Source organism: Poecilia formosa, unplaced genomic scaffold (assembly GCF_000485575.1).
Source record: "Poecilia formosa unplaced genomic scaffold, Poecilia_formosa-5.1.2 Scaffold129, whole genome shotgun sequence".
Lineage (NCBI taxonomy): Eukaryota > Metazoa > Chordata > Actinopteri > Cyprinodontiformes > Poeciliidae > Poecilia > Poecilia formosa.
The window spans coordinates 724,387-748,953 of NW_006800068.1; the positions used below are offsets into that span (position 1 = coordinate 724,387).

Here is a 24,567-nt window from a genome sequence, read left to right on the forward strand (position 1 = left end):
TGGTCATTTTTTTTTTTGCTGTTATTTAGAAACTGCTTTGTGAAATTCTTAATCTGAACTGTGTATTTGATAGCAGACGACTGATCACTCAGTCAGATATTTCAAGCTGATGAAAGCCAATTTCTACCTCGGGCTAAATCTGAGATAAATCCACCCAATCTTCCATCAGCGTTGTTTTTAAACACAGCGAGTAAACAGATATTACAGCACAGAGTGCAGCATGAAATGTTTAAAAGAGCTAGATTATTTTACTTTTTTTTTTTTTTTACCCCTGTAGCGTTAGTGGAGCCAAAACAAGAAGAGTTATTGGATTTTAGTCCAGGAGGCGATTGAATGCCAGTGCTGCTGGTATTTAAAACTTACACCTGCTGCCTCTAAAGTGTTCCAAATATCAGCTCATGCAAGCTTAAGTTTCCCCACTTTGGTTTTCATCTGGCAGGTCAATATGTTGTTCATGTCTGCCATACTTTACGGGGGAAAAAAAGAGAGAAAAATCTATGCCCTCTTCTTTATTCTCTCTAAAATCTATTACAGCCGATGCCTACTGTGATTCAGCAGAGTCGACAGCTTTTTGCTGTTGCTTTCCTTTCCAAATATTTCACTCCTGCTCCGATCGTGTAGGTTGGAGGTTTTTTTTTTTTTTCCATTTCTGCCGAAATGTCATTTTTGTAAATCAAACAGTCACAACTGGTCAATTAAACACTTAATTGCCACTAACATCAGTATGCCACCTGTTCATGGTTAAATGGCTTTTGTCATGTCTCATTACACTCTCTGCTCACTCATCGCTGCGCCTCCCCAGCTCCAGGATTCCCACTGGGACGGAACATTTTTAGCCAATTTATCTTCCGGCTCAAAACAAAGCTGGCTTTTCTCCACACACATGACCAAGCATATCTGTTTTAGATGATTCATGTGCCTTGATTTTTTTTATTTTTTATTTTTTTACATTTGGTTAACCACAAATATTCATCTGTTTTGATAGTTTATGTGATTGAGCAACACAAACTTTGGGCTATGGGAGTAAAAAGCAGATCCTGCCTGTAAACAGCCATCACCATCTATGAGCTACATGTAATTTCTATTTGGTATCCATACAGTATTTTTGAAGTTGACTTGAATTTCATCATTTTTTCCTTTCACTTCCTACTTAAGCTCTTCTTTGTGTTGGTCTGGTGGATACAATTTTATGAAGATACGTCCGTCTAACTTGACAAAATGTGAAGTCGAGGAGGCATGAAAACTTGCTAGGAGCTAAATGTGAAATGAAAGCTTTGGAAAATGTCCTTCTTTGTGGTTTCCCTGATGTTACAACCTTTTAGCGAAGGCTTCCCTGAACTTCCAACAGCCCTGACATTTAACAGGCCCTGATATCAGCACAGAAAATGACTGTTAATGAGAGCCGAGGCTGTGTTTTAATGCACCTCATTATATCACAGCAAGACATTTAACTCTGCGAGCTTCAATATGCAGTGCTATTCTCATGAAGACGAGGGAGTTGCATAAAAGGATGGCCTTTGCACAGTGAAATCTGTGATGTATAAATACTCTTTGAGTGTGGCCACGGAGCCGTGAGATCACTTAACCTTTAAGGGCTTTTTCTCATCCTGTGAGCCTAAAACGTGGCTTTTAAGCCTTCGTGCAGCCGGTTTGTTCACTGCGAGCTGTGTTGCTATGCTGACAGGGAATCAGTGTCAGAAGAGACAGAGAATCAACTTGCAGCTATTTCCAAGGAATTTTGTGGCTTTCAGCACCACCAGACTGTGGTTCTAAAGCAATTATGGCAATATGCTGCTCTCAACAGTTTCTATTAAAAGTAAACAATCTAAATCTTCTCAAGACAGACGCACCAAGGCCAAATTATGTCAGGAAAATACAAGGGGGGGTACCCATTTAAGGCTTGTTTGGTTTCATCCATGCTCCAGGGCTGCATGATTAGGAGTTTTATTACACTGTCACTGGAGGAAGTGGTCCGGAGTGAGTGATGGACCTGAGCAAGTGGCATGCAGTGAAGGACTAAAGGACTCATAAACAGAAAGAAGCAAAGGACAGACACAAAGAATCAAAGAATGAAGTAAAAAAAAAAAAATCAACATAAATTAATACTTAATTAAACAAATGAATGAATGCATAAAACAAATAATGCACAGCATAAACAAGCCAACAAACAAATAGCAATAAAATTCAAGTATAAATATAAAATAAGTAATGAATGAAGATGGAATAAACTACAACAGATTAAAAAAAACCCTAAACAAATAAATAATTTTAATTACAAAGTAAAAAAAAATATTTTTTGGAATAAACTACTACAATAAATAAATAAATAAATAAATAAATAAATAAATAAATGTACTCATGCCTGGCAAAGAGATGAGGTGTGATAAACAGTGCCTATCTGCTCCAGATTCAGCCCGGAGCTGCAGGTTCAGTGTCATTGTTTGTTTCCTTAGCAGCTTCCTGGACTGAGCATGCTCTGTGCATTTGAAACAAGTCTTTAAAAATCTACCAGTTCAGCAAAACCTCTCCAACCATAAGTAATGGCTTTAGAACAGATTAATAAGCACCATAAAGCCTCAAACAAATTGAGCATATTGAGCAGAAGAGGCTCCGGCTTCCAGAGAACAGTATCAGCTAATTTTCAATTAAGATGCCACATTAGTATGAACCGAGCTCCAAACAGAAGTGTGTTCACCTGGATTTCGCTCCGCGGCTCTCGATCCAGAGCAGCATTGACAGAAAGCCCACAGTAACTGTGTTTTCATTTGCTTCCCGCTGGTTTCGGATGGGGTGTTAAAAGAAAAGCAGACACCAGTTAATCAAAGCGGTCAATCCTGTGCACCATATGCGGAGTTGCAGCGGGGCCAGCAATGGGAGAAGTGACCTGTTGTCATTAGAGGTGTGGAACCGATGGATCGTGACCTGAGGCCGGTGTGCGCTGCAGGATGGCATTTTCCATACGGCATGACGGGAATGCGGGTCACAGAGTGAACCGTCCTGCAGCATGCACTCGGATGGACAACAGGCTTTCCCCCCATAAAACTAAAGTTTCATTTAACAGTTGTCTCAATCATTTAAAGCTAGTTGTAATGTTTTATGTAATCAAAAATGTAAGAAATGCACTGGAAACGTAGTCACACAACCAAACTTCTGCTTATTTCAAATCTGACAAAGTGAAGCAACCTCTAAGCTGATCCGTGATAGCCCCCTGCTGGCAGACTCCTGAACTGCTCAGTCTTCTCTCAGCCAGCGCCTCACGACCACATTTCCTCTCTAAAAACTCCCCAACTGCAGATATGGAGCGCTTCAAAGTGCGCGATCCAGTGGAGCAGAAACTGGTGGCAGGACCAGCTGTTAGGCCTGGACTGTGCCAGTTTGAGCCGAGCAGTTGGCAGGCCTGTTGGAAGCACGGCTAATGTGTAATTCAGTGCAGCTTTTTGTCACAGTCTAACCAGTCACAGACGGTGGAAAAAGATGGTGTTATTAGATTCTGCAGGCATCAGCTGCCTGTTGTTAGGTTCATGTAGAACAGATCTGAAATCCAGTCAATGGAACTTGGTAAATTACTGAAAATGTCATTTATTTCAGTATTTCAATTCAAAAAGGGAAACTCCTGTGTTAAGACAGATTTTGAAGTCAAACCCTGTTTTCATATTCTGGGAAACAACCTACTGAGTTGAACTCACTCAAAGAGATCAACGTCTGGGTTAGACTCTTGATTCTCAGCCGGTCCTCTGTGGAGTTACTGTTGTGTTTTGGGTTGTTCTCGTTGTGCAGGATGTCCCAACAACATAGAAATCACAAAAAATACGTACGAGGAATTTGTTATGGCCACTCTAAAGCATCATCTTATTAAACAACAGGCTTAAATTATGACAGAAACATTTTATGATCTTATTGAATAAATGTTAAAAAGAACATCATAAAACGATTCTTGGAAATTTTTAAGATGCTAGAGATTATAAAAAACACCGAATAAAAAAGGTATTCAGGTTTATTTTCAACAATTAAAATATATACAGAAACAGATAAAAAAATTTAAAAAAACGTTTAACACGTAACAACTTTTGGTCCTCAGAGCGAGATATAAATAGAGAACAAAGATTATGAGTCAGTGTCTTCTGAACTGGAGTTGGTGGAGGTGGTGGAGGCAGAATCTGACAAACTGCTGCTTGTGCTGACGGACTGAGAGGCACTTTTGCTGGTCTTCTCTGGAGAGCGTAAAGGAAACGAAGCACCATCAAAATCTTATTATCAAATTATCCAAGGATAGCTTTGTGCCAACATGCTTTGCTTACTTTGATATTTTTTGAATTTCTTGAACAGGCAGGATCTGACAAATCGCTCGAGCTCCCGCAGAGTGGACGGCTTCAGTAACTCAAAGTCGATCTCGATCTCGTCCAGGTTGGTGGTGCACATGGTGGGCTCCGACGCTTGGAGGATTTCGACCACGCGGGCCAGCTTTATGCCAGGAAGGCGGTTGATGTCGAGGCTCAGCTGATGTTTTTCCTCATACGTCATCGGCAAGGCCTTATCATCCGAATCCCATCTTTTCTCGTGTGTAGCCGCCAAAGCTTTCTCTCTCAAATCCCAATCTTTGTTTTCTCTCAATGGATTCCTGAAATTAGAGAAAATAAGAGTAAACTTGTGTTTAATGTATAGAAACAGCAGTAAGTCAATAATCATACCTAACTGCAGGGTTTGAAGCACTTTTAGGTACGTCCCCGCCATGTTGTTTCTGGTCATTCTCCTTCCGCAGTTTTGGGGTTTGAGAAACGGCTGCATGCTGTCCATCAACCGTCTTTAGCTGGGCAGAAAAAACACCAGAACATTATTTTTATGTGGTGAAGCCTTTCTAATAAAGCTCCAAAACAACTAAAAGCACCAAGAAGCCAAAGATGTTGAAAACGGGGTAGTGAAGAAAGAAATGCAGCCGATTTCACACATGAACACCAGAGTTCTAGAGGATGTTCTGGCAGGTTTTGATTTAGACATTTTATGTTAGAAACACTCTAGAAATGTGGTGGAATGGCAGAACACAACGCAAAAAATCCACTGAGGAAATCTCTCTCAACACGTTAGGTTACACATGTTTTTACTACAGCTCCTTCCTGGCAAAAAGCAAGCAGAGATCAACGAATCAGGAGAGCAGAAAGGAGATTGAAGCAGCCATTTTGATCTGCAGCAAACACTCTGTGAGATCTGCCATCTCACCCGCTGATATTCCAGACATTCAACTCAAACGAAAAATGTCTTCCAGGCGTCCAAAGCGGACGTTGTGGAAATTTGTTGACACATATTTCACCAATCAGGAACATCTCTAGAACATTTAAGTGCACGTGTGAAAATGGCTCTGGGGCACGTCTGCAAGGGAAGGCAACACCGTTAACACGTCAATATATATGTTACAAACAGCACCTTCCGTTCATTAGCACCCCTGGAGAAGATGAGCCTTAGGAAATATATATTTTATTGCACTGATATTAAATTGTAACAAAAAATATCTAACCGTTGATTTAAGTGTATTTTAGTGCAGAAAATATACTGATAAAATGTCTTTTAAACAAGTACAAGTAATCACCCTTGTCTATGGGCCTATTTCTTTAAACTACTCTGCAAAATGGAAAAGAACACATTTCATGTCAATTAAAAAAAAAAATAGATGACTCCTCAAAGTCCGTCGTCCAGGTGGGTTTTCATGAATATGTTCAGTGGACGACACTCTGGGCATTATAAATTCCTTCACATTGTGAATAAAACAATACAAAATGCAGCCCCAAAACAACACAGAATCGGTTTATCGGACAGTAAAAGCACCGTTTTTCCACGGCGTCATCTCTCAAATCTAACTGTAAATCTCGTAGTTTTGTCAGGTGAACATCTATTGCGATATCTTTTGATTTCATGAAAAACAATTATTTATTTCTTTCAGATGAAACCCACCTGTTTTCGTGCCTCGGCAAACCGGGCGGAGTCCTCCACTGTCGACTCGGATCTGTCCAAACTAGCCAGACTGCTGATGGTGCAGCTGGGAGCGGTGACCCCGACTTGCTCGTCTGGCATCTTGGCAAACCTCTGTTCGAACACTCCCTTCAAGCATCCATAAGCAAGCATGAAATGGAGAGAATTACTAAAACAAATAATACAGTATTATAATTTGCAACACACCTGAAGCTTTCTGGCCATGCCGACCACAGTGTGATGGGAGGGGTTGTACTTGTAGCAATTGGAAAAGATTAAGCGGATATCTGCAGCAAACTGCTGCGCGTCCTGGTACTCTCCTCCATCCATCTTTTTCTGCAGGTGAACAGAAATCTTTTAAGTGATGCCAGGATTACACTTCAATCCACAAAAAGGTTAAAAAAAATAAAAAGTAGCTCTACTTTCACAGTGCTGAGATCCATTGGGTATTTGATGATGTCGTGGTAATCGTGAATCCCCAGAGCGTTAGCGTCTACAGGCATGTAGAATGGCCAGGCGTAGGCAGAATGTTTTTTCGACAGCATCTCCTTCAGGATGTTGCTGCAGTACTTTAGCTGTTCCCTCAGCCCTCCATGTTCTGTGTTCGGAAAGTCCCTCGCTTCAAAGTCGCTCTTGGTAGGAGTGGTAGTTCGGCCCACGCCTTCAGGCCTCATCCTTTTTTCTGAAAGGAGCAGCAAAGCGTATTCAACCCCTCTTGAAATATTTAGATTGTGCCAAACTACAACACAGACCAACACAAATGTAGTGCAAGTAGACAAAAAAAAAAGGTCTCTGATGACAGAAACTGTTTGTTGAAGTGGCACAAATAATTTTTGCATTATCTTTTGTGGGGAAATATTCACTGGCTGTAAATTCTGATTGTTTGTCTTTGAGTGTTGGACTGTTCACATGTGGAATGGATGTTTGATTCATGTTTAGAAGATTAAACAGTTTTAGTCGTTTGAGATCTCAGGTTTGTTTTGATTCTGTTTTTTCCTGAAAGGAGGAAGACTTGCTGTCAGTTTGAGTCACATCCTGACTGGACGATGTTTTAGATGTATTGTGAAGGTCTTGTGTGAATGAATGATACATTTTATCTGCTTTCAAAAGGGTGGAAATCAAGAAATTTTACTTTAGATTCTGTATTTTCTTACATGCATGTAACGGTTAATGATTAGGTAAAAATAGAGCAGACTGTAAGCTGGACATCAACAGATGGGTGCAAGTCAGAGTCATGCACCAGCTGTAGGAATGTACAGGTCATCTTGAGTGTGTGAGGAGAGAGAGAGGGGTGTTTTCAAGATCAACACATACTGGTGTTGGTGCCAACAGGCAGACAGAGCTCTCATTGTTATACAAGGCCTTAATTAAAACTCTCAAAGACAAAGTAGTTGAATCTTATCAATTATTTAATAGAAAATTCCCCAACAGAGTCTCCCACATGAAAAACCCCAGTAAAATAAAGTGACATTATGATTATAATGTGACAAAATTTGAGCACAAATTGTTTTTCAATGCGCTGTACGTCTCACCTCACGTCAGCCGTTTGAAGACGCGACTACATTACCTGTTGGGATGCTTTTTCTGCCTCTCCCTTTGCCTGCATGAGGGACAATCTCCTCCTCTTTCTGAGGCATCTGGGAAACTTTTTGCAAGAAAATCTTCTCCAAGGCGAGAGCCATCAGCACGATGTCATCGGTAGGCTGGACAGGAGGATGGGGAAAACTCTGTTAGGACTTACATATCCAGGACTTTACCTTCTTTAAACCAAGAAGCTCCTAACCTTGTTATATATGTAACAGTTGGTAAACATGGTGTTGAAGTCCTGCAGGCATTCACTTGAACTCCAGTAGTAGTTGTTCTCCAGGCGTTTCTTGATGGTGCCCAAGTCCATGGGGGACGTTATGATCTTATGATAGTCCTGTTGAAATAGAAGGTGAGTTTGGATGTAAGAGACAGTCTGTCCAGGTATGACTGACAATGCAGGGCAGTTCCTATCTGGCAATAATATGAGGTAAACCCCACCCCCCCAAAAAAAAACAGATTACTCACTGGTAGACCAAGACTGACTGCATCAACAGGCTGGTAGAACGGCCAAGCGAACTGGTGCCGCCACAGAGCTTTCACCACCACTTTCTCCATGTACTGCAGCTGGTTGGTCCGTCGGCCAGGCTTGTTGGGATCGGTCACCTCCGGAGGAGGAGGATTCACGAGCATTTTGGGATCTGGCTCAGCGTCGGAGGACATGATGCAGGTGAAACGGGGTTCGCCGTTATCTCCTTTTAGCCAGGTAGCGTGTGCCTTTCAGCTCAGTGGAGACTCCGAGGGAACGCCAGCCTGCTTCATGCATAGTTTTCATGCCACACAACCTGTCAATCAAACAGCAAACGGTTACAACTGTGCAATTCTAACAACACTGTGGGAATTGCAGTGGCATTGTTAAGCTTGCCTCTACTCTTTTTGTTCATCTTTTGTATGTTTGTTATATCAGCTTTCTACCATTATAACCTAAATTAACTGAAATAAATACTTGAAATATTTCAGTCTGTTTAACAAATTTGTATATTCTAAGACTAGCTTTCATTTAATGGAATTAGCTCAATAAATTAGCTTACATAAATGTACAAAAACAAGAAAAAAATGGGGAAATTTAATTGAACAGATTTATGTAATCATTAAAATGCTAGGTCTTACTAAGCAGAAAAAACATCTTAAGGGATATATTATTCCTTTTTATTTAAGCAAATTATTTTGAACCCTCTAAACTTGACAATTTGGGCCATCAAGGGAAAAATCACTGTTTTAAAATGCTCAGATTTATGGGATGATATTTAGTGAAGGGCTGTGTCATTACAGTAGCCTTAAAAACACCGAAAATGGTGGCCGTTACAAAAAAACAACACGTAAATAAAATAAATAAATAAATAAATCTTAGTCCAAGTATTTTAGTTTTATCGAGCAAGTTCAAAGAAGAGTTTAACCAACAGTTACTGAAACGGTAAACTTGTTTAAAGCAACAAACAGCTCTGGATGTTGTCGAAATAATACAAAGTATCCTTTATTGAATGCTGGTAACTGTTGGACATTTTTAAGCGCTTTGTTCCGACAGAGAAAAAAACAGCGGTAACACGTAATAACGTTACAGCAACACTCGCTAGCTCACTTGGCTAACTGGTTTTCATAAAGTGCTACTCACTAGCAGATTAAAGCAACAAAAAAAAAAATAAAACACTCAAAGCCCAGTAAGCATCGGCATAAATCAGTCTCACATAAACACAGCCAACCTGGAGTAGCCGTTCTTTGTTTTCTGGTGGCCGACTTCTAGTTTAGGAAGTCTTGACGCTGAACCTTCGTGTTTAACGAAGCAAAAGTATCCTTTACAACAACTGACCAGAAAAATAACGGTTGAACAAAAACTGAAGGGTTTATGAACTCCTTTTTTTTTCTCGTGAGAGGGGGTTGAGGTGATCTTCTGAGGACTTTTTTCTGACTCAAATAAGTTATTACTGAAGGGAAATGAAATCAGAAAGCCGAATTAGATTTACTTCAGAGTGCAGGACTGGGGTACCAACTGAAAACTAACTGACCAGTAGCTGACATGGCTGGAGCAGGAATGGAGGGAGGGGCGTTCCTCTTCACACCGCCACCTGTTGAACTGGAGTGTCTAGAGCAGCGGTTCTCAAGCACGGGGTCCGCTTCCCATTGGGGGTCGTCTTGAGATGGACAGCTCTGGAAATCCAAATACATGAATCAGTGCTTGCCTGAGAGCTTATTTGCTGTTGTTGTTAGTCTACAAGAGAAAAATGTATACAAAACAACCATAAAAGTTGTGGGTAATTATCGAGAAGAATTAAGATATATATTTGAAAAGACCGCAGGCTCAATTTTCTTCTCTCAGATCCCAAGACTTGGGATTCTGGGAGAATCGCGGGCAGAAGTGAAACCACAGAAAAAACAGCAATCGGTGTTTGACACAGAGTTTAATCAAAACCAAAACAAAGTATGAAAATTACATAAGAAAACTGCAAAACAACACAAAGAACATACATTCATTTACCTGAGAGAAATAAGGTAAGGGAAAAATGCCAAAATAGAAGGAAAGCAACAACGCGTCTTTGGAGAGTCCTCATGCGTTTTGCAAAACAATCTGATTCGTTGCTCTGGGGCTTTACTTTTTTATTCAAAAAGAGTGTTTTCTTTGTTTTAATTTATGCAATTATGCGATTAAGGCGTGTACTTTCCTTGTATAGCTGAAACCAGTTTCAAATTACGAAGTTGAAAAGTTCGAAGCAATTTTATTACCTTCTGAGACCTGTTTAATTTCGGGCTATCTCTTTCTAGATAAAGGAGACCAAAGGTCATTTTAGAGCAAGCTCTTCTCATGTCAGTTTGAAATGTGATGTTACTCCTAATTCCTGGTTGGAACAAAGCCTCTATTTTTTGCCAGGGTTCAACCAAAAGTCCTCTGAGATCAAAGCGCAGATTTTAAGAATTAAAAGACTTATAGAATACACCTGAGCATTTTCAATACAAACACATTCATTCTAGACATTTTCTAATTAATGTTATACTAGTTTTGATTATATGTTTGGCTCACTTAGTGTTACAAATAGTTAGCTAAGTTAGCTAACACTAATGTAGCTAGCACTAAGTTAGCTACATTAGTTAGCTAACTTAGCTAACTAACTTAGATAAGTTATCTAACTAACATAGCCAAGTTGGTTAGTTAGTTTTAACTAACTAACTAACTAACTAACTAACTAACTAACTAACTAACTAACTAACTAACTAACTAACTAACTAAGTTAACACTGTTAGTTAGTGTATTAACTACCAGTGCTGTCAATATAAAACTACATATTAGACTAGTTCGAGTCATGTTAATTTTAACTAAATGGTATTCTACCAATTAAATTGCAATTATTAAAAGTATTATGTGTTGTTAGTTTGTTTTTCCATAAGTTTTAGTGTTTCTCTGTGGGGGATGATTTGACTTGTCTCCTCCACTACCTGTGTGCCAGAGTTAATTTATGGCGTGGTTCCTTCCTGATAACAGACATTCTTTTCTGCAGGGATAACTTAAAGCCCTCTTATTCAAACTAATCCTGCTCAATCTACCTTTTTCTCATGTGGTAAGATTAAATACTAAGAATATTCAATTTTTCTCAACAGTAATACATAAACCATTTGTGCACAGTGACCACTTGAGTACCCATTTGTGATGCTACACATACAGGCTATTAACATTTTAGAATTGCACACAGTATAGATTAGCTGTACATATTCAAATAAAACCATCTTGCACAAATAATCCTTTATCCCACTGCCTCTTCATTTATCATTTTCTACCATTTTTGAAATTGGAGAAAGAACCGCAAAAATACCAATTTTATGCTGTTTTGTGGCATAGACTTAGAGTGCCTGTGGACTCTATTTGCTATTGTGAATCAGGACATGTGTTGTGTCACTGCAAGGTGTTGACCACACTTACCTTCCCAGAGGGCCATCTTGTCAGGACTTAGCCCTCTTTGACATTCATTTAGCCGAGATGTGGCAGAGGGTGTGATGTGGAGGTGGTGAATCTACAGACTAAGTGAGATGTTAGGAGGTGTCGATTGGTTCAATAAATTAACCCTGTTTTCTCTCATTTTTTTTTCTCAGTTTTCGCTGTTCTTCTGTATCTTAGATGTGTTTGGCAGTGGGGGTTGAAATCTTGTCTCTGGATTCGATTCAAATGTCATACATCGACCAACACAAAACTGTTTCCAAGTGTGAAACACCCATATTATTAAGTATTTAAACATCAAGGTAAGACATTAAAAAAACACAAGACATACATATTTTGCTTGAACAATTTGTACATAAGATAATGAATAGATTTCTAAGATTAAAAAAGGGTTGCAGTCATATTGGATGTTGAACTTGGGACTTCTAACTAACAATATTGGAATTCTGACTCCTGTGGGATTCCTTTTTGTTTTTTCTGCTTGCAACTTTGAAGTTCTAAGTATAAATGTGTAAAAATATAAGTATTACAGACCTTTTCTTCTTTTTTTTTACACAATTACTGAACCAAAACCCACTTATGTAATAGTTTCAAAATACATTTTCGTCCTGTGACCAAATAACGGAGAATAACACAACCAGTTTACTAATACAGCAAAAATAACAGTACAAAACACACTTTTGGTCCTTGTAAGTTCCCGTACCTTCCCCTCGTAACGCGCTTGCGCAGAACCTTAACAGACCACATTCCCCGCTTCTCCTTCTCCTCGCAGGTCCTCTTAGCTCAACGCAAACATTAAGAAGCGAGCTGCTTGGCTTAGCCGCTCAGCAGGGCCCTTTCCTTCACTGTACGGGTTTTTCTCCCCTTTTTCATACTTTCCGATGAAATAATATCTGACTGTGCAGCAGCATCAATCCTCGTGAGTATTAGCATATAAGCAAAAGCTCATTGTTTGAATGGAAGATGGCCCCCCTTCGTGTCTGCGACTTGTCAACAGCGCAGCACGCTAAGGCCACTACTCGGTTTTTTGTTAAAATCGGTATTTTATGTCTTTTAATTTGTTTTAGTAAAACCTGGTTCACATTATATGTAGCCATATTTGGAATACTATCTCTGTTTCCAGCGTTGAGTACCACAGAAACACAACTAAGCGATCCCGTCTTGCTCTTTGTTTAATGTTACTTTTCCACATTTTATTTTATTTCAGCGAACATGTATAAATCACCTCGTGTTTAAAGGTAACCTTAAATCCAACAAGATGGTTGTTAAAGGTGTTTATACCTGTTCCTTTCTCAAAATATTAACATTTTAACGTTAGTTAACTGAAGCTAGCTGCAGTAGCTAACTGTGTAGCGTAACGGTTGAGCTACTGCAGGTATTTATTAAGCAGTTAGCAACAGTAAGCAGCCACATTACTTCCCAATTAGATTTGTTATAACATATACTGAATACGGTAAGAACGTTTAAAGGTTAGAAATGTAGCTATGCTTGTAAAACTTTGAAGTAGTGTGTAAAAGTAGCTAATCGTTGTGCTAGCAAGCCGTTTAGTTGAGCACATCTTTTTAAATCAGTGGTCTGCATGTTTGTTGTCAGAAGACCGGTAGTTTAATTCCCTTTCTTTAGGAATGTCGGCAATGTCAGATGAAATCTCTATGTTAGAACAAATGATGCCATTTGAAAGCTAATTTAAAAAGGCTTCATAAACATTCACGGTTGTTGTCTAGAAATGAAAAAGTTACGGTGTTTTGAATGCAAAATAAATGATTAAACACCCGAGTAAAGACAAAATAATTCTGTTAATGTGCTCCCCAATTTACAATGAAAAATACAGTATTGTATCATAAACAAAGGTCTTAACATCGGAAAAGTCCTTTATTCAGCTTAAAAGTCACATTAATTATAACACAATATTTTCTAAAGCGATCAGTCTAATACATAAAAGGAAAGTAAAAAGAGTTTAGTTCTGAAATTAATGTTTAAAAAAACCGAGCAGGTATTATAGTGGACTATTGTAGTTTCGGTATAAGTGGAATTTAAATCCGATTTTTTTTTCTTCTGTTCTCTTTCTTTTCCATCTAAATGAGTTTCATATACTCTGAGGACAAGCACCTCTGTCAAGTTATGAAATTAAGATACAATTTGCTACTTTTTTTATGGGGCCATCTCTGCTCTGACTAGATTAGGACAATATGAACTCAATATTTGATCTATATAGTTTTGAGTTCAATCAGGCACATTAATACATGTTGGTTTTGTTTTAACAGCTAAACTAACATCCCCAGACATACTGTCAAGTTAAGAGGTTTGCAAACATGTTATGTAGAGTGACGGCAATGAGAAACCGTGTAGTAATTTCCCATTTCTAGAGCTCAGGTAGTTATTTACAAATTGATGGTATATTAGTATTTAAAACATCTTTCAACAGTTGCACCGTATGTATAGAGTAGAATATTATATTGGCATTGCATCAGAGTGAAGCCTGTTTAGTCCAATCAGGTGTATAATATAAATACTGAAAATCAAAGATAAGAGTGTGGACTGTGTGTGTGTCTGATTACCATTTACTTTTCTAAGACTTATTAATGACAGCAAACCACTTGCCTGTTTGTTCTCTATTTCAGGTTAGCGTGCAATCAATGTTAGTGTCCTCACCATGGCAACAGAAGACAAGAAGCCAGAGACTGACACTAAGCCTCCAGTGGTCCCATCAGCGTCTGCCAGCCAAAGCAAGGTCTGACGAATGAAAGCGATCGATCCCGTTGCCCGTTTTGTCTCGTCCCTGCAGACGGCCTGATCACTGTGGCTGTGCTGATCTTTTCTGCTGCTCTTGTTCACAGTCTGCGCCTGCCAAGCCAAACTACAGCCTGAAATTCACATTAGCAGGACACACTAAGGCCGTGTCGTCCGTCAAGTTCAGCCCGAGCGGAGAATGGCTCGCCAGCTCCTGTGAGTCCATTAAACATCATTGTGATGACAGTCTGACTCGGATTCTAATGTGACTCTAATGCCAGTAAAGTATTGAAATGTTAATTTGTATAAAACTGCATTTTTAGGAATGCCCTTTAATGTAATGCTTCTATGCGCCGTATTAGCAGATATGAACTTTTTTGACCTTAGCAGCAAAACTTTGATCATTTTCAAAGTTCTCTGAGCTTCAGATCTCATCATTCCATCATAGTTTCTTTTTTCCACTCAATATGTTGCCACGGGAACAAATTAAAAACTTCTTTAATGCTATTGTAGCGATGACATCGAACAGCTGGACAGGCAGTCTGACAAAACCGATCCAGTACAAGTCAGCAAAACTTTCAAAGTAAGAGTCTCAAACTCTTGATGCATCAAGTTTCAAACTAAAATCACAAACTTTCATGTGTTTGATTGTGAAAATGGCATCTTTCACAATCAGCCTCTGATCAACGCTTCATGGACATGACTTCACTTTCATTTGAAGTTGTGTTAAAAGAATTATTGCTCATTTGGAGCAAGACTTGTATGGAAATACAAGTGATTTAAATTGTAATATATCAGCAATATTAGCCCACACTAATGTTGGGGTAATAATAAGTAGAAAAGAAGATAAAAATGAGGGAATTCTACATAAACACAAAATAATAATTCACACACACTAGCAACCAAAATAATAGTGTTGTAAATGTCAGTATTATTTGTTATTATAATAATAATGATTATTTCTGCTTGGTCTCCGGAGGTTTAAATGATTAAAGTGATTTATGCTGATTATTTTACGACCTGCAGTACACATTTATTACATAATACACGTTTAAATAAGTTGCTTTTAGGTCAACGGTGCCGACAAAAGATTTTCAGTCCTCTGTTATAAAAACGGCCATCTGTGATTTACAGAGTTATTTTCCGACTCTCAGCAGATTCGCCATCATTCGTTTTAAGGTTGTTTTCCCAAACAGTCCTGACTGAGTCTCTGTTTCTGCTCCAGCTGCTGATAAACTCATAAAAATCTGGGGTGCGTACGACGGAAAGTTTGAGAAAACCATCTCTGGACACAAGCTGGTGAGCAGAACTGGACCTTCTGTCTGAGCAGGTTTGCCTTTAAAAGCGTCGTTTGTGACTTTTGGTCCTAAACCCGCAGGGCATCTCTGACGTGGCGTGGTCCTCGGACTCCAACCTGCTGGTGTCGGCGTCCGACGACAAAACCCTGAAGATCTGGGACGTCAACTCGGTAAGGCGGCTCAGATGCGTCAAACCCGCGGTGCTGGGATTGGCAGACGCCAGACTGAATATTTTCTTTTCAATCCAGGGAAAGTGCTTAAAAACCCTGAAGGGCCACAGCAACTACGTGTTCTGCTGCAACTTCAACCCGCAGTCCAACCTCATCGTGTCGGGATCGGTGAGTGCGCTCGCAGCTCCTGGCAACAACACTCCGTCAGAAACATGGAGCAGATGTTGGACTGCAGCCAGAGCTCTCTCCCACTAGCAGCAAAACTTTAGTGACTTTGACTGAAACACTCATCCAGTGTGTGTGTGTGTGTGTGTTTTTTTTCTTTTCTTTTTGGCGTCTAGTTCGACGAGAGTGTGAGGATATGGGACGTGAAGACCGGGAAGTGTTTGAAAACACTGCCGGCTCACTCCGATCCCGTCTCCGCTGTGAGTTGGATTCTGTTTCTTTTTTTTTTTAATTCTCTTTGACTGAAACAGGAAAACGTGAAATCTGCTTAAATCTGCAGGTTCACTTCAACAGAGACGGCTCTCTGATCGTGTCCAGCAGCTACGACGGACTCTGGTAAAGCGCTCCGCTCTGAGATTCTGTTTTTATTTTACTTGTGTTTGTCTTGTTAACTAACAGTTTTGTTCTTATTCCAGCCGAATCTGGGACACGGCGTCGGGGCAGTGTTTAAAAACGCTCATTGGTAAGATCAGCCACAAAAACACAAAAGATAAACCAATAGACTTTAACATTGTCAAGAAGTTATTTTTCCAATAGATTCGATGAGTGGATTCAAAAAGTGATTGTTGCACTTAGTGATGAGTTTTGACTTTAGAAAGTTAGGTGGAAGGAAAAAGTGAGGCAGGGAAAAGGTACAGTAGCAACAAATGTAGTGTGAAACCTTGAGAGGATTGTGAAGCAGAACTGTGACTGTCAGATCCCCTATGAGGGAGATTCATATTCCTCTACAGCTGTGGTTTTACCACATGTTTTCCTTCCACCAAACTTTCCATACATCTCTGAAAAGACAGCGACAGTCATCAGTCTTCCCATTTTTTTTGTTTGTATTAAAAATCCTAGCATGTAATGCAGTTTTTTTTTATATACAAACATAATCTTGGACTTTTATAAACATCAAAACAATCTGATTTAGAGGCTTGAATTATATCCCTTATATCTGACTTTATACAAGTTATACATTTAATTACTGAAATAAATGAACTTTTCGATGATTTCCTGATGCACCAATATAAAATATTATTCCGTTGCGTGAATTATTCAACAGCAGACCTTAAAATCGTTTCTAATATCGTCGGTATTATAATAACTGACACATCCACCTGCAGCTGCTCCCTACTGAGCCCCAGAAATATCACAGAGATGAAATGAGAACCATCCAGTCAGAAACACAGACAGGAATCCTAACAGGCTCAGATTTGTTTGCTAACGTTGCTCCCGCTTCCAACAGACGATGACAACCCTCCTGTGTCGTTTGTGAAGTTTTCTCCCAATGGGAAGTACATCCTGGCAGCTACTCTGGATAAGTGAGTGCTGCACATTTGCAGAGCAAAGTTGTTTACAGGGGCTGATCACTCGGGTTGTGTGCGACGCTCACCTGCAGAGGGCAGCACAACGCCACGTGAAGCTGGACTGTGGGGTTTGTTTCACAGTTTGTGTTCATGGTTTGTCTTTGCAGCACGCTGAAGCTGTGGGACTACAGCAAAGGAAAGGTGAGAAAACATCTGTTTTTTAAAAAAAAGAATTTTTTTTTCTTTTTCGTTCTTTTTACCCGAGTCTGTCAAGTGTTTCCACCCAGACTGCTTAAAGGAATGCCTTAGTTTTTGAAACAAGTGAAGCTGCAGTTCTGATCGCCTCCTGAATGTTTCTCATAATTTCAGTGCTTGAAGACGTACACAGGCCATAAGAACGAGAAGTACTGCATTTTTGCTAATTTCTCTGTCACCGGAGGGAAGGTAAGTCCCCGTCTCGTCTTGTCTCAGAGTGTGTACGGTGTCACGAGTGGCTAAACGTGACTCTCTGGCCGCTGTCCTGCAGTGGATTGTGTCCGGCTCTGAGGACAACATGGTTTACATCTGGAACCTGCAGACGAAGGAGATCGTGCAGAAACTGCAGGGCCACACAGGTACAGCACACGAGTTGTCTGTTTGATTCCCTGCTGGGTTTGAAGTCTTAACTCCAAATTTGCTTTTTGTGTCATTACAATTAATGTTTTTGATCAGTCAGGAAAACATAAGTGGAAAAATATCCCCAAAGCATGGTGCTTCCACCTCCGTTTCGCTAGATTACTTGCACATTATACCTTTTAACCTTTTTCCACATTTCTGCTCAGACGTCGTCATTTCGACCGCCTGCCACCCGACAGAGAACATCATCGCATCTGCTGCTTTAGAAAACGACAAAACCATCAAGCTATGGAAAAGCGACTGCTAATTCAGTTTTTGTTTTTGGGATATTTTTGGCCTATTATTCACCTTTCTATATAATATATGTTGTTTTTTTCTACATTGTGATGCAAGACAAGAAAGAGGACCTGTTTTTTTTTTTTTTTTTTTAAACGGAGCTCCGGATGAATGCAGAGAACTGTACCTGAAGTTCAGTAAGGAGTAGCAAACCCGTCAACCACACATCAGCTTCGCAGTGCAGATCCTCCTCACATCACGTTTATTGGTCTCCTTAAAGAAAACAGGTAAATCGTGTTGACCCTTCAGCTGTTTCAGTATTCTTGACTCTGCCTCTGCTTTTTACCAGCTACTGTACAATAAACGTAATTGTTTCCAGGCTTGTTGTTCCTTGAATCCCTGTGTAACTGTAAAGTACCATTTAAATGAAGACGGCATATTTGCATTAACCTTCAGTCTTAATGAAATGGAGAGAAAGAAGAAAAATAAAGCCGTATCAATATTGCATTTTTATTTTCCCTAAATGTCAGATCTTTGTGCCACTTTTTTGTTTTCTCAAAAAAATGCCTCAGAGACTGAGTTTGACTCTGAGTTAATTTTAAAACTTGTTTTATTATTTTATTATTTAGCATAACTGTACGAGCAACCAGTTACAATTCTTGTGTTCTATTTGTACATATGTACTGATTTTTTTTATTTTTTTTGGCTTATACTCTATTAGTACACACCTGTGTGAAAACAACAAGCAACATCCAATTTCTGTAGTTAATCTGGATTTCAGTGGAATACTTGTTTGCAGCTCTCAGATATAATCTGCAGCCTAATAAAGTTTTGTATGTTTCATGTTGTGTAAGTTGTTTTTGTACCTAAATGTGCATCAGTTCATTCTTTGTAAAGTTTTCTGTGTGTGTCTGTGCATGTATGGGTCTTGAGGCTTACAGTCGTATTTCTTTTTCAAATCAATGCTGATGCAAACTTCACACTGGACCTACAAGTTTTTCCTTCCACTCAATTTTCCATTACTCTGAAAGTAAATCTTGTTTACAGCAATTACCATTTGTGGTCGACTATGTAACAATACAGTAGTCTTCCCTATGACTGTGCAGGTCACAAAATAATGAAAAAAATTACTTTATCAGTCAAAATAACCAAATATCTACATATTTGTGAATGAAAGATGTCCGGGTTTTCCACCAGAACCCGTTCCAGCTGTCATTTCATCTCATATAAGAACAGATGGACTTTAATCAGTTTAAAGTTTTTTTTTTAATAACTTTTTGTTTCTTTCCATGAGAGAACATCAGAACAATCCACAAACAGATGACAAAAAACAAAAAAACTTTGTCTCCTTAAAAACAGAAAAATAAAAACATAATCATCAGAGATGTTCCCATCTTGCAGTGACAGGTTGAAAAATGGCAAAAGTAAAAGGCGACACAAGTTACCAAAGTGCCAAAGCGGACAATCCTTCCCTCCCACTCCCCACAAAACAAAATTACACTTTCATTCTGAAGCTGAGGAAACTTTTCCACAAAACAGCCACAGAGAAGGAAAAGAACAGAGTAAATAAGCAGGGGATAAAACTACCTTTGTACAAAAATAGATCTTTTTCCCAAGTGATTTTTTTTCTTTTTTTTTATAAACTAGAACATTTAACCGTTTATGCCACAAACAAAGCAGTGATTGTGTCACAAGCTCAGCTTTTCCTGATTACATGTTTTCAACATACATTTGCTAAGCAACATATACATTTAGGAGAGTTTAAATTTTTTTTTTAAGTTTTATTTTTGCCTCTCCTGATTTTTCGAGGTCACAGAAAACGGCTTAAGCTGGTTTCTTTTTGAGTTCAGAGCTGCTGCGCTTCTGCTGGTGGATTATTGTGTTTTTTATTTTTTTATTTTGTTTTTAATAAAAGTTACAATCCAACCCTCCCCACCCGTATTTGTGATAATAAAAACACCTTTAAACTCCCACAGCTTAGGAAAATTCAGATTTTTTTTTTTTTTTCAGTTTTGGAATATTCAATGAGTTGATCTGCTGATATATATTTATAAATATATACAAATATACATATTAACAAAATATAGCTTTATGTTGTAAAGCATCCGTTTAGGTTTTCATTCTATGTGGACAATTATTTCCTTTTCTTTTCCCACATCTGTCAATTTCCTGCAGGGGGCGTGAACTTTTGCACGTCACACACTTTATATGGCTTTTACACGATTGCTTCCAATCTTCGGCGAGTCAGCCAGAAACGAAGAGGATGTTCATATATATTTCTTTTTAATATTTGGGGAAACAAATCTTTGACTGTTTGAAACGAGCTTTTCTTGATTAAAAAAAAAAATCAAAACAGAGCATATTCTGCATCGGGGAAACAAACATGTTCTCCCAGAATATAAATACTGTAAACTGAGCCCAAGCTGGCAGGTAATACTGTCACCTGGATAGGATGCAAAAACACACAAACCACCGTGCTTAAGTTCATTTTAGCAATAAACACCACGCTGATGGGTTAAGCTGAAGGTATTGCTACTTTTCTCATTGCTACTTTTCTGCTCGGCGCGGAGCATCTGTGACAATTAGAAAGCTGTGACAAAGTGCCTTCCTTCTGTTCGTCCATTTAAATACTTCTAGAAAACAATTTCAAGTAATGTTGCAGCGCTGCTTCTCTTCCGCCAGAGGGAGCTCACGGCACACAAATCACCACACGCTCGAGGTAAATCGTGACTTCCAGCACATTTCACATCCATCACATCTGACTTTTCCGAGCTGGCTTTTCAACAGAGGGAATAACTGGAAACAATTTCACAAGATGGAACAACATCCATCTCGAAATAGTGAGAAAAAAAAAAACAAAACAGATTTAAGCACATATTCTACCGTTGGTGATTTATGTATAAATTCTTTGCGGAGTCTTTGTGGGGCTACTGGAAAAGTATGGAAATGTCATAGTGCTTAAATATGTAATTATATGAGAAGGAAAACTAGTAAAACATAAGAGAAAGGGAGCAATGAAAGCGGTCAATATCCGGCAGCTTTCAGCTCATAGAGTTCTGTTTTTTTTTTTTGTTTCTTTTGTACTCATTTCTTCTATATTTTACTTTTCACATTATATGTTCTGGGCAGTAAAGAGGGAACAGGGAATATTGGTGAGCTGTTCCAGCCAGCTTCTACAATGGGGCCCACGTGGGTAAGCTGGAAAATGGGCCCCAAATAGGATTGTCACTGGGTTACATAACAACCCCATGTCAAAGGCCTGCATAGGTTGATGTAGGGACAAGATGTGATAATCAATTCAGACCGATTTTCTAAGAATTCATGTCAGAGCCAAAACCAAAGTCCACTTAATACCAGCAGAGGCGATGCAAACATGTATATGGGGCCCTTATGCAGTGGGGAAGGTCCAAACTGAGAAGCTGTTTGGTTTTTAACAAACTAAAATTGAGTTTAGGTTCCATGAAACATCAGTTAGTTAACATACCATCGTTAGAACTGTTTGAAAGTTTTGAAATAGATTTAGTTAAAATTTTATTCTGCTACGAAATGACAATTTCTATTATTTTGTGCGTTGCAAGATGCTATAAATAGCATCCATGAGGTGAAAAGTGAATTGCTGTCAAGAAGCCAAGACTTGTTTGCTCGTGTTGCCTTAGAAATCTCAGCGGTTGATAAAAACAGTCATTGCTTAGGTTTGTTCTGACTTACCGTTTCCAGACAGTCAGGAGTCGTGTGAATAAGTTTGGCGCTTCGTAGTTTGAGAGATTTTCTGGTAGATTTATGGTGCGTTCCATTTACCCTGAGAGGTGAAATTTTCATGGATGTAAGAATTCGATCAGATTAAACTTTTCTAGTTAGAAAACCAAACTGAGTCAAGCATGGCATACCAGCGAAAGTTACAGAAAAAACATTAGAAAAGTGAAAAATCAATTTATAACAAACTTCTCTTTACGTAAACAGCTGTATTGAATTTTTAGGTTGGGGTTAGTGATAAACCTCAGTTTCCGGGGCATAATTCTCAGTTTTTCCGGCAAAAAACTCAGAAATTCTGCATTTCAAGCGCAACTAAAATGTCCCGTTAGCTAACATTTAAGACAAACTGTTTGTAATTCCTAGTTTAGCTAGTCGATTCATGCTTTGCTCTATTTTCCACAGGATCCAGAACTTATTAGGCACAAATAATTATGGTGTAATTTCTAACTTAACTGCAAGTTAGAAACCTACCAACCTATAGCTACAAGTAGCAATAAAACCCCTAAATAATTCATTTCTCAGTGTCATGCATTCAAGCAGTGAAGCCAAACATTGTACATTGTTATAAGTGATGCCATATTATTGACAGAAAAGACTTTTTAAAGTGAAAAAAAAATGTTTAGCTAATTTCTTCCAACTTGGAAAATTTGACTTCCAAGCACAAATGGAACGCACCGAAGATTTCAACTAATATGCTGAGCCGCTAATGGCTAAAGCTCATCTGTTCAGCTACCAACTTGGTTTATCTGAAGGTGATTCAACCAGATTAAAGTGAGCATCAATTTCTGAATAATAGAGACCCCCACCTCCCAAACATTTACTCTGGTTAAGCCGCCCTGCAGACAGTCTTTGGACATGAACACTATGCATAGTTTTGCAGCAGCTGCAGCATTTAGAGAAAAGCAGGAAAAGAAGAAAAACAAGAAAAAGAACGTGGACACAAAACACGTTTACACATAAAGACCTTTAACATTTCAGTTCAACTTAAATGTCACTTGGTTGTCCAGAGAAGTGCACAGAGTGAATGTGTGTGTGCGCGTGTGTGTGTGTTCTTTTCAGGAGGAAAAGTACTGAGGCGTTCTGGAACGGGACAGTGCCAAACTCCGCTGCAGAGGTCGATCACATCAACATCCGCTCTCCATGGAGAAACCCAACTACACTGTCATGAGGTTAAGTGCCAAGTAACAAACAAACAAACAAACACATAATGGCTCTGCCACAACAAACAAGCGCTCCTTCCCGTATACTCTAAAGCCTACACGAGTGTATGGAAACAGAGGTATTTGTGCATTACTGAAAATAAGGTCAATACTGTCGTAGCTTTCAGTACATGTAGATATGAGGTGTTGGAAAGAAAGAAGTGATGCCTGCTGCTGCAGCGAGCAGAGGGGTTTCTGAGCGTGGAGGTGTGTCTGCCTGGCAGAAATTAGCATGAAATGTGAGGCAGAGAGAGAAAGAGAGAGAGAGAGAGAGAGAGAGAGAGAGGACTACGAGGAGCTCAGAGTCTGACAGAACGATGACATTTCCTCTTGTGTGGGACTGTGTGTTGAGGCAAAAAAAGATAAAATAAAATAAAGTCTGAAAAAAGTAGACGTGTCGTCCCTGCACCTGCTGGAGCATCCACTGACGCCCAAGTCTCATAAAGCTAATTTACATCAGTTTACGGGCACAGAGAGTTACAGAGATTGTACTAAACAGGGTTTCCCCAAGTCATTCTGAGTACTTGAGGGTGGATTTGTGGACTGCTGAGACGTCCTTCCCCAACGCCGCACAGTGCTGGTACAGTAAGACATGGTCGGCTCTGTTGGAATTGGCCAGAGACCTGAGGTTTGTGAGAACTTGCCCTCCTGTTAAGCCACTTCTGAGTTCTACGCCGGCAAGCTCACTCTTCCAAAAAAATAAAATAAAAATAAAAAAACACCTGGTGCAAGACCTGACATGTTCAGTCAGGTTGAAGAGACGAGTTTCTTTGTGATGATGTGTTGTTGTTGTTGTTTTTCCCCAAGCTGTCCAGTCCTGAAAAGCAAAAGCAGGCTCAGATCCCAGATGAAACATCCCAGATGAAACATCCCAGAGGTTCCACAGAAGGTGCGATTGTCCCGATCACAACGCCTGTGACATCGCCGCTGTTTTGCTGAGCACTGTGGGTGTTGAAAACCTGATCGTCTCTGCTGCTGTTTTCTCATTTTGGGGGGGGGCACGATCCGACAAGCAAAGACGGAAACCATGGCTCAGTATGTCTATGTCCTCGTTTCAGTCCCATCTCATCACTTACGTTGATGGTGTTTTATATATTCATATATATATATAGATATTTTTTCTTATTTATATATTTTACAAGGTATAAAAGAGACCCATATTCATGATGGATTCCTCGTGTTGAAACACTTCAGAGAGTTGGTGAGCAGAGAAGATGGCTGGAGGGACAAAAGCAAGAAGGGAGATGTTCGTTTGTGTTGTCTATTTTTCTTAAGTCTGCCCTTTTCTAGATGTTCTGGATCCAAGGCAGCTGGGGTGATGCATGTTGGGGGTTTAAGTGTGGGAGGGGGTGGGGGCATGAGGCTGAGGGTCAGGAGGGGTCACTCCTATTATGTCATTTGATGAGGAGCTTCTAGCATCTCCATGAGGAAGGTGTCGATGGGTGTGTCGCCAATCAGCTTGAAGAAGAAAAGGTGCTCCAAACACTTGAGCCCGATGGAGCGCAGCGCTGGTAACCGTAGCAACAGCTTAGCGAACCTGTTCAG

The 24,567-nt window shown here is 39.5% G+C and overlaps 3 protein-coding genes across 5 annotated transcripts in view; 1 reads left to right on the top strand and 2 right to left on the bottom strand.

The window, feature by feature from the left end:
• Positions 1-3,976: 3,976 nt before the first annotated feature.
• LOC103144572 (bromodomain-containing protein 3-like) lies at positions 3,977-9,714 on the bottom strand. 2 transcript variants are annotated; one of them, XM_007561623.2, is made up of 10 exons: positions 9,549-9,714; positions 8,014-8,330; positions 7,745-7,882; positions 7,529-7,664; positions 6,384-6,643; positions 6,169-6,297; positions 5,944-6,090; positions 4,689-4,807; positions 4,299-4,618; positions 3,977-4,211 (listed from the first exon to the last, which is right to left on the bottom strand). In XM_007561623.2, the coding sequence occupies exons 2-10, from the start codon at positions 8,206-8,208 to the stop codon at positions 4,105-4,107; spliced, it is 1,551 nt and encodes a 516-aa protein (XP_007561685.1). In that variant the 5' UTR covers positions 8,209-8,330; positions 9,549-9,714; the 3' UTR covers positions 3,977-4,104. The 2 variants fall into 2 exon arrangements, with proteins under 2 accessions (XP_007561685.1, XP_007561684.1); XM_007561622.2 differs by having other exon boundaries at positions 9,246-9,714.
• Positions 9,715-12,219: 2,505 nt separating this feature from the next.
• On the top strand, positions 12,220-18,543 carry LOC103144573 (WD repeat-containing protein 5). The gene is made up of 14 exons (XM_007561624.2): positions 12,220-12,386; positions 14,089-14,198; positions 14,305-14,413; positions 15,423-15,496; positions 15,576-15,665; positions 15,744-15,833; positions 16,007-16,090; positions 16,171-16,226; positions 16,307-16,353; positions 17,119-17,194; positions 17,347-17,380; positions 17,549-17,623; positions 17,706-17,793; positions 18,001-18,543. The coding sequence occupies exons 2-14, from the start codon at positions 14,121-14,123 to the stop codon at positions 18,099-18,101; spliced, it is 1,002 nt and encodes a 333-aa protein (XP_007561686.1). The 5' UTR covers positions 12,220-12,386; positions 14,089-14,120; the 3' UTR covers positions 18,102-18,543.
• A 151-nt stretch (positions 18,544-18,694) lies between these two features.
• The window catches only part of rxraa (retinoid X receptor, alpha a), a 116,515-nt gene continuing 110,642 nt past the window's right edge, over positions 18,695-24,567 (bottom strand). For both annotated transcript variants that reach the window (XM_007561626.2, XM_007561625.2), the window contains exon 11: positions 18,695-24,559. In XM_007561626.2, the coding sequence (XP_007561688.1) occupies positions 24,412-24,559 (148 nt within the window). In that variant the 3' untranslated portion in view covers positions 18,695-24,411. The remainder of the gene's footprint in view (positions 24,560-24,567) is intronic.